Raw genomic sequence first — 16,448 nt, forward strand, 5'->3', positions numbered from 1 at the left:
AAAATAGAAATATGCAAGGAATAAGACGACAATATAGAAGGCAGAGTAATAGTTATTTTGTCTCCCAATTTTCTGAATTCCAGAATGAGTCAAAGGAAAAATAGGCTAAAGGTTGAAATGCTCTAGCTGTTTTATTTTGAAATTTTCAAACTTACCTCACCACACTGAACTTGAGATTATAGTTGCCACCACTCTGAATGATAGGAGGATAACACATTTCCACAGTAGAGGGGTCTGCCCCAGCTAGGTATTTTTTCTCTTCAATGGCCTTTTCCACAGATTCAGCCAGTTTGCTGTGTCGAACTTTCTATAAGTGTACCCAAAAATGAAACAATACTTACTAGAGGGTGGCAAAAAGGGGTGCTGCAATTTTGGATGTTATCAATGGATGACAACATATATCCTGGTATCCCTTAGGATGCTATAAAAATCTTATGAAATGATTTGTGCACTAGATAACATACTGGTATATGTCCAAAGCAAATTTAGACAATAATATGTGGAAATCGAAAGTATTTAAGAAATTCTCAAGTAAAATATTGGGTAAACACAAGAAACTATAGTGCAGGGCTATAGTTATTTTGAAAGAGAGCTGGCACAATGATACACCATGAACTTAATTATCAAAGTCTTAATTTTAAAGGAAGCTGAACATACCAAAACACTGCATGGTAAGGTACTTCTGGTTTATTAAAACAGTAAAAAGACTTTCCACTCTCCATTTACCTCATCTGCATCAACTATTTCCATGACTCTTTCTTTGAAGAATTTGTTGAAGACCTCAGAGGTGATGCTGGCTGCTTTCTTCATTAGGTTGAGCTCCCCATCCTCCTTTACAGCAATGGTATAGGCCACAACTGCACTGATATCTATCTGCAGTCAAAGTGGTAAGAGTTTTTAACATGCAGATAGAGAATTGCTAAATAAATTAATCTCTCCCAAAGTGAATATTATAAGTGATGATATTAGGTTATTTAGCGAACAATTCATTAGTAGTTTCCAGAATATTTAAATGTTCCTTTTTTGGATTGAATAAACATCTGAGGTAACTCTTTACCAGATCACTGTGTACATTTTAAGAGGCATTAAACTACCATTTTAAATGTAAATGCCCCTCTCTAGACATTCTTATAAAGGTTGAAGAAAGATAGGCAGGCGATCAGAGGAAAACAACCAAAATTTTTCTGGACAGGAGACTTACTCTAAATAGCTCAACTATCTCCTGAATGCCTCACACCTAAGTGAAAAGTAAAATGGCTTACTGGCTTGGCCGGTGTGGGTCAGTGGTTGAGTGTCGACCTATGAACCAGGAGGTCAGGTTTCAATTCCCGGTCAGGGCACATGCCCAGGTTGTGAGCTCTATCCCCAGTGTGGGGCCTGCAGAAGGTAACTGATCAATGATTCTCTCTCATTATTGATGTTTCTATCTCTCTCTCTGTCTCCCTTCCTCTCTGAAATCAGTAAAAATATATTTCAAAATAAAATAAAATAAAATAAAATAAAGGATTACTGGTCAGCCAAAGGGAATGTAAAATGGAAATGTAAAAGAATGTAGTTTTCCCATATTCTCTGCACTATCTGTTATGGAGGTCCATCACACTTTTGCCTTCTCAACTCTCAATTTGCTTCTTTCCAGGAGTATTCTTACTTTGTCAAAGCCCTCTTTGTTGAGGCAGTCATTCCAGCTCTTCATGAACTCTCCAGGGAATTTGTCTTTGCTGAACACTCCAATTTTCTTGCCATTCTTGCTCTCTTTAATGGCTTCAATCATTTTGTCAAAGCTGCTTTTATTACTTTCATTCTATTGGTGTCACAGGGAAGAAGAGGGGTTTGTCAACTGGTTTTAGAATTAAGACATTTATGTACTACTAGTAAAAAACAGCAGAGACAAATACTCTAAACCCTGGAAAGAAAAAATTCTATCCCCAGGCCCTACCCACTTCTTTAGGGCAAACAGTAACAAACCAAAAGTTAACACATTTCTTTGTATACTTTTATATGCTTAGGCGAAGTGCAATAAAAGTTGACAAGATCATTTTCCCCCAGGAACAGCTGAGAAACTCAAATATATAGGTGAACAGTATTCTGAGAAGAAAATCTTTGTCAGGTGAGCAGTATGACCAAAAAAAAAAAAAAATTAAAAAATAAAATTACATTTAATAAAAACTAGAACTAAGGTATATCTAAATTTCCTTAAGGATATTTGAAGCTATTTGTTCCAAATTAAGGTACTCAGATGAAAACAATCGTTAAGTTGACAGTATCCTTGAGTATGGACAGATAAAGTTTGTTTTGCCAAAGAACTGACAGGTTGTTCAACTCTTTTCTTCTTAACAATGAAGATGTGACAAAACTTTGAAATTACAACCACCTTCAGCTACAACCTTCCCCTCATATTCTTTTAAACTCCTAGAAGGCATTTCTGTTGATCACTTTTATAAACATTCTTTCACATTTATGACACATTCTTTATTAGTTCTGACCTTTTCTCGTATCAGCAGTGTGATGGCAGGGGCTCCATTAGCATTCTCATTGCCCTTAGTGTTGGCAATCTGTTTCAAGAACTCCACTTTTTTTTTGCTGGCCATAAAAATGATTTTGTCATCACAGAAGACCATGATAGTATCGGTTAGTTCGTAACCAAAGAGCCATGTCTATCGGAAAATATAATAATGACAAAAGTTTTTACAGATAAAAAAAATAATGTACTTGTATAGAAATATTTCTAAGATAAGATTATGTGAAATTAACTTCAGAATAATCAGGGGTAGGAGAAGGCCAGGATGTGGACAAATGAAATAAAATTGACCAGTTGACAATTTACTGAAACTAAATAATGGGTAAACAGGAGTTTAATATTATTATTTTATCTAGTTTTATACGTATGAAATATTCCATAACAAAGACCATCAAACCTTGGGGCAGTTTCTGTTTATAGAAACTATCATATTTTTAGGGCAGAAGTGCATAAAATGGGGCAGAATAAAGCCCTAGGGAATAGTGCATTCTACCTCTCCCAAATATTGCTAGCTGTGTACCAACTATTAATTTTTTCTCTCTAAAAAAGATGGGATTTTGCCCAGCCGGCGTGGCTCAGTGGTTGAGCGTCGACCTATGAACCAGGAGGTCAGGGTTCAATTCCCGGTTAGGGCACATGCTTGGGTTGTGGGCTCAATCTCCAGTAGAGGGCATGCAGGAGGCAGCCGATAAATGATTCTCATCATTGATGTTTCTCTCTCTCCCTCCCCCTTTCTCTCTAAAATCAATAAAAATGTATTTTATTATTTTTTTCTTTTTTTCTTTTTTTTTTTAAATATATTTTTATTGATATTTTACAGAGAGGAAGGGAGAGGGATAGAGAATTAGAAACATCGATGAGAGAGAAACATCGATCAGCTGCCTCCTGCACACTTCCTACTGGGGATGTGCCCGCAACCAAAGTACGTGCCCTTGACTGGAATCGAACCTGGGACCTTTCAGTCCGCAGGCCAACGCTCTATGCACTGAGCCAAACCAGTTTTGGCAATAAAAATGTATTTTAAAAGATGGGATTTTGAGCTGGGCAGACTGCTCAGCATGAAGACTTATTTCCCATCCTTTCCTGCAACTAAGTATGGCCAACAGATTAAATTTTGGCCAATAAATTGTAAGTAGAAATATTCTGTAGGACTTCAAGCAAGTCTCCTTAAAAAGGGAAGGAGATCTCCAATTTTCTTCCCTTTTTCCATTCTTTTTGCTTGGAATGCAAATGTAATGACTGAAGCTCTAGCAATTTGTGTACCATGAGCACAAGGGCTAAACTCTATAAATGGTAGAGATGTGGAAAAAAACCTGGATCCCTGAAGACTATCCAAGAGAAAAAGAAATATTTTGTGTAATCACTGTTCAGATTTTTTTGATATATAGTTAAATCTGTCCCAATTTATATACCTCTCTTTTTTCCTTATTTTCTGATCAGTGCTGTCTACTAAACTTTTTAAAATGAAAATATTCTCATCTGCTCTAATATGGCAGCCAGTATAGAGTACTTGAGATTTGGGACTGAGGAATTAAATTTTTACATGGCTACTATATTGAACAGTGCAGTAGATGATTCAATGATGGTCAGGGCTAAGAACTCACCTGTAAAGCAGTTGACTTGGCATAAACAATTTCTTCATCAACACCCACTGATACAACAATGGCATCAATGTTAGCATATTCATCTTCTCCTTTCTGAAAAGAGTAGGTAATTTGGTCATTTTCTTCTTATACCAGGCAAAATAGGAATAGCGACTTCAGTATTTACTTAAAATGTATATAATTTTTTCCCAGAAGGAATTCCAAGTTTAAGGTACGTTTACTTGACAACTTCACAGCCATTGCTCTATGCAACTGTCACCACAATCTAGAACATCTTCACCTCCCCCAAACAAACCCATTAGCAATCATTATCCATCTCCCTCTAACTCATCTAATTTGTCTATATGGTTTTGTCTATTCTGGACATTTCATATAAATGCAACAGTAAAACATGTGACCTTTGTGTCTGGCTTCTTTTACTTAACATGCTCTCAAGGTTCATCCATGTTGTAGCAAGTTTCAGTACCTCATCCTTTTTATTGCTCAATAACAGTATTCTATTGTATGTATATACCATATTGTATCCATTCATCAATTGCTACACATTTGGGTTATTCCTATTTTTTGGAGATTATAAATAATGCTGCTATGAACATTCATGTAAGTTTCAACGTGGAGCTATTTCTCCTGAGTATATGCCTAGGTGAGGAATTGCTGGGTCTTATGGTAACTCTGTTTAACTTTTTAAGGAACCACCAGACTGTTTTCCAAAGCGATTACACCATTTTACATTCCCAACAGCAATGTATGAGATTTCCAATTTCTTCACGTACTAATATTGTTGTCTTTTTTACTATAGCCATCCAATAGATGTGATGTAGTATCTCACTGTAGTTTTGAGTTGCACTTCCCTAATGGCTAATGAGTTGGGCACCTTTTCACGTGATTACTGACCATTTGTATACCTTTTTGGAGAGGTGCCTATTCACATCCTTTGCCCGTTCCGTGTGTTATTACTTTACTAGTGGCCTGGTGCATGAAATTCATGCACATTAAAAGGGAATTAGAGGAAATACTTTAATATTGCTATTTGCCCTTTCTCTATAATAGCAGTGTCCAGCCGGCCTCACCCCCATTGGGTGACACCAAGACCTGGCTGGCCCTACCCCTGTCAAGCCCCGCCGGGTGGGGGACGCAGCCTCACGTCCCGGCACCAGGGGGCGCGGCCTCAGGTTCCCTGGCTCTGGCCTGTGCCACACAGCCTCACCCAGACCCGCTGCGCCACGAGACCCCAGGCTTACTGCGCCACGGGACCCATAAATGCACCTCCTGGTGACCAGTCGTTTGGTCGTTATGGATGAACATAAAGTCATGCACTTAAGCACGCACATTCACTTTCAATGCCTGATTTGTCTACATTCTCTAAATTGCAAAATAAGATCTTCAGCTAGATAGCATCATAATGCCAAGTTCTTTATATAATGACACATACCATTCTCTCCACTCAGTATGCTCCATTTGAATGGATTAAATGTGACTCATATGAAAGGCACTGCTGCTTGCTCTTAATAGAGGAAGCATTAGCTCATTACCTAACGCCATAAAGTGGTTTAAATGGCATATACTGACTTGAAGAACAGAAGGAAAAATAACAAAAACAATAACAAAAAACACACAAAAAACAACAACGTTCAGTGCTATGGATGGCAGAATCCTCTTCCTTTCCTTTTGTTTTTTTCTGCTTTTCCCAGGAACCTATTTGCGCTCTGCCTCAAAATCAACATAGAAGCTGTAATCTGCATTTTATAGTGCCATTTGAGTACAAAGAAGTGTTTTTCAAACTTTACCTTTTTTTTTTTTTTTTTTTTTTAAATCAATGCAGCTCAAACTTGTTCCCAACGTCCCAGGAGCCAGGCCAACATGGCTGTGCAGACACACCTCTGCTAGATGCTGTCAGGCTTCAGGGCTTGGGGCAGGGAACACGCCAGGTGTTGCTGGAAACGAATCAGCTCTCCTCTCTACATAGCAGGAGTCTTCTCATTATAAAATGCAAAGCAGCAGCCATTTTCCATTACCCTCATCCCCAGCCCTCCTTGCCTGGGGGCGTAGGAAGGGGCTGGGAGGATATTTACTCTCAGCTCTTTGATTTCTCTTATTTAAAAGAAATCTGAGCCTAGTGACAGCTCCTTCTCTGAGCGAAACACCAGCCGGCTCAGGGCTAGCCACACCTGGAAGGCAAGCGGCAGAGCTGACCAGGGGCTTTGACCAAGCCCGAGAGTGCGGGTCACAGCAACCTCAGCAGGTGGGCTGCTCCCGAAGACTCTAGGTCCCTCCCAGCTCCCTGCTCTCCCCCTTTCACCCACAGGCTCCACTGGTGTGGTGTGCCCCAAGGCTTGGTATGTAGACGCCAGGGTTACAGGTTCAAGATGCTCCGCCTCCTCCTGACACTTTGAGCCATAAGCGCCGGCAGGGACCTTTCCACTCAGTCTTGGTCTGTGGGTCACTGCTGAGGTTTTATGGACTCTCTAGGCCAGGGACAGCCAGGACCTTTGCCTCTGACCAACGCCATGCCTGCAGCCTGCCTGGGGTACCCCCAGCCCCAGGAAAGCGTGGGGGCGTGGCTGGCCTGAGTGAGGGGCCGTAGGGGGGGGGGAGGGTTGGCTAGCTGCCCCACCCTCAATTGGGGTGTGAGAGGCTGATCAGGGGTGGGGCTGGGGGAGGAGCTGGATAGGGCAGTCATCTTATGTTGGCGGTACGGCATGAGGGTCAATTTGCATATTACCTCTTTATTATATAGGGTTATTAAATTGTAAGAGTTCTTTTTATATGCTAGAGATGTCTCTTATTAGATAATTTGCAAATTTTTTTACCCAGTGGGTTCTTTTCACTTTCTTAATGCTGCCCTTTGAAGCATAAATTTTTTAATTTTGAAGAAATCCAAATTATTTTCTTGTGCTTTTTTAAAAAATCCTTACCTGAGGATACTTTTTAGAAAGAGGGAGGGAGGGAAGGGAAGAGAGAGAGAAAAGAGAAGGAGAGGGAGAGGGAAAGAGAGAGGGGGAGAAACATTGATCGGTTGCCTTCCATTAGCGCTCGACTGGGGATCAAACCCACAACCTAAGTATGTGCGCCCTGACCAGGTGTATGGCAAGATGCTCCAACCAACTGAGCAACCCAGCCAGGGCATTTTCTTAGGCTTCTTAAAAAATATATTTTTAATTACTTCAGAGAGGAAGGGAGAGGGTGGGAGAGAGATAGAAACATCATAGATGAGAATCATGGATCGGCCGCATCCTGCACACCTTCTATTGGGTATCGAGCCTGCGATCCAGACATGTGCCCTTGGACCCGGGACCCTTCGGTCCGCAGGCCGAGGCTCTACCCACTGAACCAAACCGGCCAGGGCTTCTTATGCTTTTGATGTCGTATCTAAGAAGGCTTTACCTAACTCAAGGGCATACCTATACTTTCTTCTATAGTAGTTTTATAGTTTAGCTCTTATATTCAGATCTATGATCCATTTTCAGTTGGTTTTGTATATGGTGTGAGGAAGGGGCTTAACTTCATGCTGTTGCATGTGGATATGCAGTTGTTTCACCACTGTAAGTTGAAGACTAGTCTTTCCCACTGAACTGTCTTGGCACCACTGTCAAATATCAAATGATGTAAACGTGAAGGTTTATTTCTGGATTCTCAATTCTATTCCATCGATCTACATGTCTATCCTTACACTAGTACCACATTGTTTTGGCTACTGCAGCTTTGTAGTAAGTTTTGAAATTAAGAGTTTACATGTGAGTCCTCTAACCATTAACCACTTCTGGACAGCACTATCAGCCCAAAGGACTGGTAATTGTTTGTGGGTTATAAGGTCAAACCTTCCTGACTTGGTAAAATCAAGAAAAACATCCACTAAGACTCTTCTCCACATTTTAAGAGTTATGGTTGCCAAATAATCCAACAAAACATATAACTAAAAGAAGTTACTAGAAACTGTATCCATTCACCCATTGATTTGCAGTGAGAAAATGTTTTTCTTCAGGTTGGTCAAATTTTTGCTATGTACACTCCAATCTATCTGTATAAAACCCTAATATGCAAATAGACCAAATGGCAGAACAACCGGTTGCTATGACATGCGCTGACCACCAGGGGGTGCGCGCAGAACATGGAGGGTGTTGCCTGCGGTGAGATGGTGGAACAGGTGAGCGGGGGCGCCAGACCAAGGCAGGGCGCCAGTTGCTGTCATCGGGGCAAGCCTCTGGTGGTTACTGAAAATTCTTTGCTCCCATGCATTGCAGTCCTGCCCGGTGCTTACACCTGCTGCCTGCACCAGCCCCACTCGTACCCGCTGCTGGCCCTGATCACCCCTTAGGGCCTCTCCACCTCCACCTACCCCTGCTCCTGACAGGGCGATCGGGGCCAGCAGCCGCCTCTCGCACCTGCTGCTGGTGCCGCTACTTACATGTGCTGCTGGCACTGGCCCCAATCACTCCGCGCCGTCAGTGGGTGCAAACGGGGCTGGTGCTATCAGTGTGTGGGAGCAGGGCTGCAGGCAGACAGGGGACTGGGGGCCGCGGTGGGGGTGCAGAGGATGGGCCAAGACCTGCCCCTATGGCCACCACAACCCTGCAGCCCACAGTTCCTTTCAACGTGCATGAATTCGTGCACTGGGCCCCTAGTTCTTTAATAAACATGGTTTTTGTGTCAGTAATATTACTGCTACCTTGATAACCTCCCGAAATTAGTAACAGGCACTCCCTGTATTTAATGCTCATGTGTTTTAGATACTAAAAAAAATACTGAAACTAACCAGAAAGTCCCCTTTAGTATTTTTTGATATTTAGTTGAGTCAAAAATTTCAACAAAGAAAAAGGCATCAACATGTACAAAAATTGAAAATACACAGTAATTCATTTTTTAAAGTATACAGAGTAAAATCCTGTGACTTAATCATTAATAATATGGGAAAATCATCCAAAGGAACCTAAATACAATTAAAAGTAGGCAGAGAAGAAAAAAAAAGGACCCACACATTCAGCTTTTTTTTTTTTTGATAGGGAAAAAACCCCAAATCTCAAGGATTTCAACTCATATACTAGTAAAATGTGCAGTTTTCCACTGCTGATCAAAAAGGTAAGAGGATGGCCTGGATGGCATGGTTCAGTGGTTGAGCGTCAACCTATAAACCAGGAGGTCACGGTTCAATTTCTGGTCAACGCTTTTGCCCAGGTTGTGGGCTTGATCCCCAGTGTGAGGCGTGCAGGAGGCAGCTGATCAATGATTCTCTCTCATCACTGATGTTTCTATCTCTCTCTCCCTCTTCCTTCCTCTCTGAAATCAATAAAAAGGAACACATACACACACACACATCCTATATAATAAAAGCCTAATATGCAAATTGTTCCCTCAACCGGGAATTCGACCGCTTGCTAGAATGTGTGCTGACCACCAGGGGGCGGCATGGAACATGGCAGGCAACGTGGCGCTGGCAAAGGGTGGCAGTGGAGGTGCTGCTGATCCCAACGGGCCCTGATGGAGCCTGAGAGAGCCTGGCAGGGGCCCAATGACTCAGGCAGAGAGGGGAGCATGGGGGCCTGGGAGCCCAGGTGCTGCCCAGGGCCCAGAGGTCAGCTGGAACCTGCCCTTCCATGCCAGACTCTTGCACATTAATCGCCGGGCAGACCTAGGGACCACACCTATGCACAAATTCCATGCACTGGGCCTCTAGTAGCCTATCTAAGAAAAGAGTAATATGCAAATTGATCATCACTTCAACACACAAGATGGCTGCCCCCATGTGGTCAAAGATGGCTGCCCCCAAGTGGACACAAGATGGCCACCACAAGATGGCCGGCAGGGGAGGGCAGTTGTGGGCGATCAGGCCAGCAGGGGAGGGCAGTTGCGCGGGGGGTGGGGGGGGTGGGGAAGGCCTGCAAGGGAGGGCAGTTGGGGGCGACCAGGCCTGTAGGGGAGGACAGTTGGGAGGGGACCAGGGCTGCAGGGAAGGCCAGTTAGGGGCAACCAGGCCTGCAGGGGAGGGCAGTTACGGGTTACCAGGCCAGCAGGGGAGGGAAGTTGGGGGCAACCAGGCCTGTAGGGGTGGACAGTTAGGGGCAACCAGGCTGACAGAGGAGGGTAGTTAGGGGTGACCAAGCCGGCAGGGGAGTGGTTAGGAGGTAATCAGGCTGGCAGGCAGAAGTGGTTAGGGGCAATCAGGCAGGCAGGCGAGCGATTGGGAGCCAGCAGTCCTGGATTGTGAGAGGGATTATCCAACTGGGATCGGGCCTAAACGGGCAGTCGGACATCCCTTGAGGGGTCCCAGATTGGAGAGGGTGCAGTCTGGGCTGAGGGACACCACCCCCCGCCCCGCTTCGTGCACAAATTTCGTGCACCGGGCCTCTAATATATATATATATTTTTAAAAAGGTAAGAGGATGAACCCTAATTTCTCTTGGAACCAGTTGCTCTGACCATTTCATAGAATATTCTTGGTTGAGTCTTTATAAAAACAAATCAGCTCTAACCCCAGAAGAAATATAATAGCACCAGAATTTAAGATATTAAAAACAATAAATTTGGATAAAATTTGTCTTAAAATGTGACTCAATGAAAAAGATTACAATCAAACCAAGTATTTTAAAGTCGGGAACAGTGTTTTTTATTTTCAAACCCTTTGAGGAGTATAAATGCCTTATAAAGATTACATTTAAAAAGTCTGAAATTGGTCCCAACCAGTTTTCTCAGTGGATAGCATGTCAGCCTACGGATTGAATGGTCCCGGGTTCGATTCTGGTCAAGGGCATGTATCTTGGTTGCAAGTTTGATCCCCAGCCCTGGTCAAGGCATGTGCAGGAGGCAACCAATTGATGTTTCTCTCTCTGTGTCTCTCCCCCTTCCCTTCTACTCTAAAAATCAATGGAAAAACATCCTTAGGTGAGGATTAACAACAATAATCACAAAAAACAAGAAAAGTCTGAAACTGTGGGAGATTTTTTTTTTTAAAATATCTCTTTTTTTAAAAAAATATATTTTATTGATTTTTTACAGAGAGGAAGGAAGAGGGATAGAGAGTTAGAAACATCGATGAGAGAGAAACATCGATCAGCTGCCTCTTGCACACCCCCTACTGGGGATGTGCCCGCAGCCAAGTTACGTGCCCTTGACCGGAATCGAACCTGGGACCTTTCAGTCCACAGGCTGACGCTCTATCCACTGAGCCAAACCGGTTTTGGCGAAACTGTGGGAGATTTTAAATAATCTTCTTGTAAAACTCACATGATAAGCTATATACAATACTAAAATATTTTGATTAAGTAATATCTGGAATTCATTTTGAAATATTGGAATGGAGGGGGCTAGTTTTGTGTGTGTGTTTTTTGTTTGTTTGTTTTTACAGAGAGGAAGGGAGAGGGATAGAGAGTTAGAAACATCGATGAGAGAGAAACATCGATCAGCTGCCTCCTGTACACTCCCCACTGGGGATGTGCCCACAACCAAGGTACATGCCCTTGACTGGAAGACCCTTCAGTCCGCAGGCTGACGCTCTATCCCAGGGTGGGCAAACTTTTTGACTTGAGGGCCACAATGGGTTCTTAAACTGGACTGGAGGGCCGGAACAAAAGCATGGATGGAGTGTTTGTGTGAACTAACATAAATTCAAAGTAAAGGAGCGGAGGGGAGAACAAGAGAACCCTCCGCTCTTTCGGCTCCGCGGGCCGGATAGAACAGCTGAACGGGCCGGATCCGGCCCACGGGCCGTAGTTTGCCCATGGCTGCTCTATCCACTGAGCCAAACTGGTTAGGGCTGTGTGTGTGATTTTAAAGTGCCAGGCTTGCCCATGGACCGGCCCCACAGCCAGCTACAAATGCCAGTCTGGCCATTTTGAGGGGGTTGGGACTCAATTTGGTGCTACTTACAAGGTCCCCAATTCCTAATCTGTTCTCTCCTGCGTAGGCTGGTCTTCAGGACTCAGACTGGACCCCTTGTTAAATCTGGACTTGCAACCCTTATGCTCCCCTCTATAGATAAATTATCTTGCAGCAGTGACCCCTGGTATGCATAGCTTCTCAACATCTACCAAATCTTTTCTGTCTCCAAATTCTGACACCTTCCAATCTGTCTGTTCCACTCAACATCCAAGTCAGACTGTTTTGGAAGAGGAAATGGACAGAGTGGTTAAGTGACTAATCAGAGCTGGGACAGCAACACCCTAAGTGCTTTACAAGTATTCTCACTGTGAAGATACTGATGATAAATATGCATATCTCGTAGAGCCCCAATGGGCTCAGATTCAGGAGGCACCAAGTATCAAGGAAGGTAGATAGGGTATATTGTACATGGATGAGCTCAAGGCTAAAAACAGAAGGTCTGGTCACAAAGTTTAAATGAAGAACCCCTCCAGTTCTTGGAAGCCCTGAGACAATCCCTAATCTCTCCACAAAAAGACTTGCTTTATTCTCTGAAGAAATTAACTCAGAAAGCTATAGACTCAGATATTAGGCCCAGCAGAAGGAAAGTGCAAAATGTTGGGGAATTAAACAAAAGTCTGCATTTTGAATGACAATTGGGAACAAATGCCCAAAGAAAAGAAAGGATTTTTTTTCTCTGTGCATCTTCACTGAATTCAGAGAAAACACTTCAGACACTGACATTTGGGGGTCCTCCATAGACTGAGCCAGTCTATTCACTCTACAATAACCCCAACAAGTTGAGAGGCTCCATTCATGCAGAGCTTCCAACCAGTTTCATATTGCTTTTCTTTATATGGATGAATATAGCCAAGCCTCATTTTGATTTGTGACAGGAACTAGAATCAGATCAGCCTTCTCAAAATACTGTAAGCTTGAAGACTGACAAATAATAGCTTCAATTCTGACAACTCTGAGTGATTTTCAACCTCGAATCTTATATCCACTGAACTGCATTATTAAAAGTAGAGACAAAACTTTTTAAGACATACAAGGGCTCAAGAAATACATATTTTCGCCGAAACCGTTTTGGCTCAGTGGATAGAGCGTCGGCCTGCGGACTGAAGGGTCCCCGGTTCGATTCCGGTCAAGGGCATGTACCTTGGTTGCGGGCACATCCCCAGTGGGAGGTGTGCAGGAGGCAGCTGATCGATGTTTCTCTCTCATCGATGTTTCTAGCTCTCTATCCCTCTTCCTTCCTCTCTGTAAAATATCAATAAAATATATTAAAAAAAAAAAGAAATACATATTTTCTGTATTCTTTCTTAAGAACCTCTTCGAGAAAATGCTCTTAATAGAGAAAACTCAAGACATGGGCTATAGGATATAGGGGACTCATCATTGGGAAGTCCCAAGGTTCAATAGGCCTGGAGTGCAACCTATACAGATAGAATGGTATAATGTAAAGTTGAAGGGTGGGATAGGTGGTGGTGGTAGTACTTAAAAAACAGAGAATAAAATGTCTGAAGAGTGCAAGAATTTTAGAATAAAAGATTGATGAGATTATGACAGACCCACAGGACAAAAATTAGGGCTGAGTACACTTAAAAAGGTAGAAAAATTGAGGCAATCATGAATGCCAGGAAAAATAAAAACCATAGCGGAAAAGGGAAGGTAATTGTTCTGTTATTTCACCAACCAGTGAAACTATTTACATGAACATTAACTATGTAAACTACTGATTTTATTAAAAACTGTGAAAAAAAAACTTATAGAAGGGCAAATGTGTGATAAAGCAAGTGTAATAAAATGCTAATTGTATAATCTAGGTGGTGGGTATATGGCAGTGGTCAGCAAACTGCGGCTCGTGAGCCGCAGTTTGCTGCTCTGTTGACTAATGAGTTTGCCGACCACTGACCTAGACTCTCGATTCCAATAATTACAGGCTGCTGTTGTTCCTTGTGATTAAGCCCCTATCCAGTGGTCGGCAAACTCATTAGTCAACAGAGCGGCAAACCGCGGCTTGTGAGCTGCAGTTTGCCGACCACTGGTATATGGGTATTTAATGTAAACTTCTTTTACCTTTCTAAATGTTTAAAATCTATCATAACAATGTATTGAGAAGAAATTTTAAGTGTCAGGAGGTAGAAAAGTTAAAATAGGTGTGATGGCATAAAAATTTGTTGTTGTTGAGGAGAGGATCCAAGATGGCGGCGTAGGTAAACACCTAAACTGCTGCCTCTCACAACAATTTCAAAACTACAACTAAAAGACAAAACGTCTATCACCCAGAACCACGGGAAAGCTGGCTGAGTGGAATTTCTACAACTAGAAGGAAAGAGCAAACAGCATTGAGGGGTGCACAAGCGCGGAAAAGCTGAGGTATGGAGGCGAGTGAATCGGGCTGGCGACGGGTGACTGGGAGTGCCGCTGTTTTCAACCTGAAGGGAGACAAGCTCCCGATTACTCCGAACTCCAGTTTCTGGGGAGACGTGGGGGATCCAAACTCCTACAGGGAGAAGCTGGACTGTCTGCCGTGGGGTCAGAAAGTGAGGGAGGCTTGCTTGCAGGGCTGCGCACAGGAATAATTGTTCATAATGCTGGGGCGCTGTACGCGGGAACGGGGTCGGAGATGCAGAGCTGGCTAACTGGCAGCCATCGCTGTTTGCCACGCCCTAGCCTAGTCACGCCCTGAGACCCCGCCCTGTACAATCTACAAACCCACCCAAGCTCCAAGCAGCGGCTTTAACATATGAATGGCCTGCCCTATCGCAGCTTAACCTAGCAAACTTGCAGCCTGGGTCAGACAGCTCCAAAACTTCCAAACCCCAAGCAAAGAGGAGAAAACTGTAGTTCTCGCTGTAGCGCCTGCTGGGTAGCCTCAGACGGTAGCTGACCTGCACCCCACTGGAGATCCAGAAGCCAGTGTACCTAGTGGTCAGTGTGAGACACCAGATTTCAACTCCTCACATCCATAAGTGACACATTCAAGAGGCAGACTCAGTGAGCACCAAAGCCCCACTGAAACAAGTCCTGCACCATAAGCGTGTCTCCAGCGCAGCAGTTCTCCCATTATAGACACAGCGGGTCCTCACAGCCAGTTGGCCTGGAGGTCAATTCCTCCCTGTGTACCAACAGCAATCAAGGCTTAACTACACCAAGACTGTGCACTCAGCCCACAAAGGGGTGTACCAAGAGCGTCCACCTCAGGTGATTGGGGAGGCTGAGCTACTGGCCCCTATAGGTCACCTACCACACAAAGCCACTCCATCAACACAGGGAAGCAGCCAAAATGCGGAGACAAAGAAACATGTCACGAATGAAAGAAATGGAGGAAAGCAAACTACTGGACGACATAGAGTTCAGAACCACATTTATAAGGTTACTCAAGAATCTTCTAAAAACCTCTGAGAAACTCAGTGAGACCTTTAAGGATCTTAATGAGAATGCCAAAAAAATGGAAAAGGACCAGTCAGAAATTAAGCATACACTGTCTGAAATAAAGAATATACAGAAACTCAACTGTAGATCAACGTACCCCAAGAATCAAACCAAAGATCTGAAATATGAGGAAACAAAAAACACCCAACCAGAAAAACAAAAAGAAAAAAATCCAAAAATATGAAGATAGTGTAAGAAGCCTCTGGGACAACTTTAAGCGTACCAACATCCGAATTTTTGGGGTGCCAGAAGAGAGAGAGCAAAATATTGAAAACCTATTAGAAGAAATAATGACAGAAAACTTTCCCTACCTGGTGAAAGAAATAGACTTACAAGTCCAGGAAGTGCACAGAACCCCATACAAGAGGAATCCAAACAGGACCACACCAAGACACATCATAATTAAAATGCCAAGGGCAAAAGACAAAGAGAGAATCTTGAAAGCAGCAAGAGAAAAACGGTTAGTTACCTATAAGGGAGCACCCATACGACTGTCAGCTGATTTCTCGGCAGAAACTATGCAGGCCAGAAGGGAATGGCAAGAAATATTCAAAGTGATGAACAGCAAGAACCTACAACCAAGATTACTCTACCCAGCAAAGCTATCATTCAGAGTTGAAGGTTAGATAAAGAGCTTCACAGACAAGAAAAAGCTAAAGGAGTTCATCACCACCAAACCAGGATTACATGAAATGCTGAAGGGTCTTCTCTAAGAAGAGGAAGAAGAAGAAAAAGGTAAAGATAAAAATTACGAACAACAAAATGACATCAAATACATACCTACCAACAAGTGAATCTAAAAATCAAGTGAATAAAAAATCTGAAGAACAGAATGGACTGGTGAATATAATAGAATCAGGGACATAGAAAGGGAGTGGACTGACAATTCTAAGGGGAAGGGGGTGTGAGGGGTGTGGGAAGAGATTGGACAAAAATCTTATACCTATGGATGAAGACAGTGGCGGGGGGTAAGGGCATGGGGTGGGGTGGGGAATCAGGTGGAGGGGAGCTATGGGGGAAAAAAAGAGGAACAC

The 16,448-nt window shown here is 43.1% G+C and overlaps 1 protein-coding gene across 1 annotated transcript in view; it reads right to left on the bottom strand.

Moving 5' to 3' along the window:
• Nucleotides 1-16,448, bottom strand: part of SUPT16H (SPT16 homolog, facilitates chromatin remodeling subunit) — a 46,178-nt gene that overhangs the window by 23,145 nt on the left and 6,585 nt on the right. Inside the window, exons 2-6 of the mRNA XM_080686228.1 lie at nucleotides 4,123-4,215; nucleotides 2,484-2,654; nucleotides 1,649-1,801; nucleotides 727-873; nucleotides 156-307 (exon numbers count right to left, since the gene is read on the bottom strand). Of these exons, the coding sequence (XP_080542354.1) occupies nucleotides 156-307; nucleotides 727-873; nucleotides 1,649-1,801; nucleotides 2,484-2,654; nucleotides 4,123-4,215 (716 nt within the window). The remainder of the gene's footprint in view (nucleotides 1-155; nucleotides 308-726; nucleotides 874-1,648; nucleotides 1,802-2,483; nucleotides 2,655-4,122; nucleotides 4,216-16,448) is intronic.

The sequence above is a fragment of the Plecotus auritus genome, assembly GCF_963455305.1.
Source record: "Plecotus auritus genome assembly, chromosome: 1".
Classification (NCBI taxonomy): domain Eukaryota; kingdom Metazoa; phylum Chordata; class Mammalia; order Chiroptera; family Vespertilionidae; genus Plecotus; species Plecotus auritus.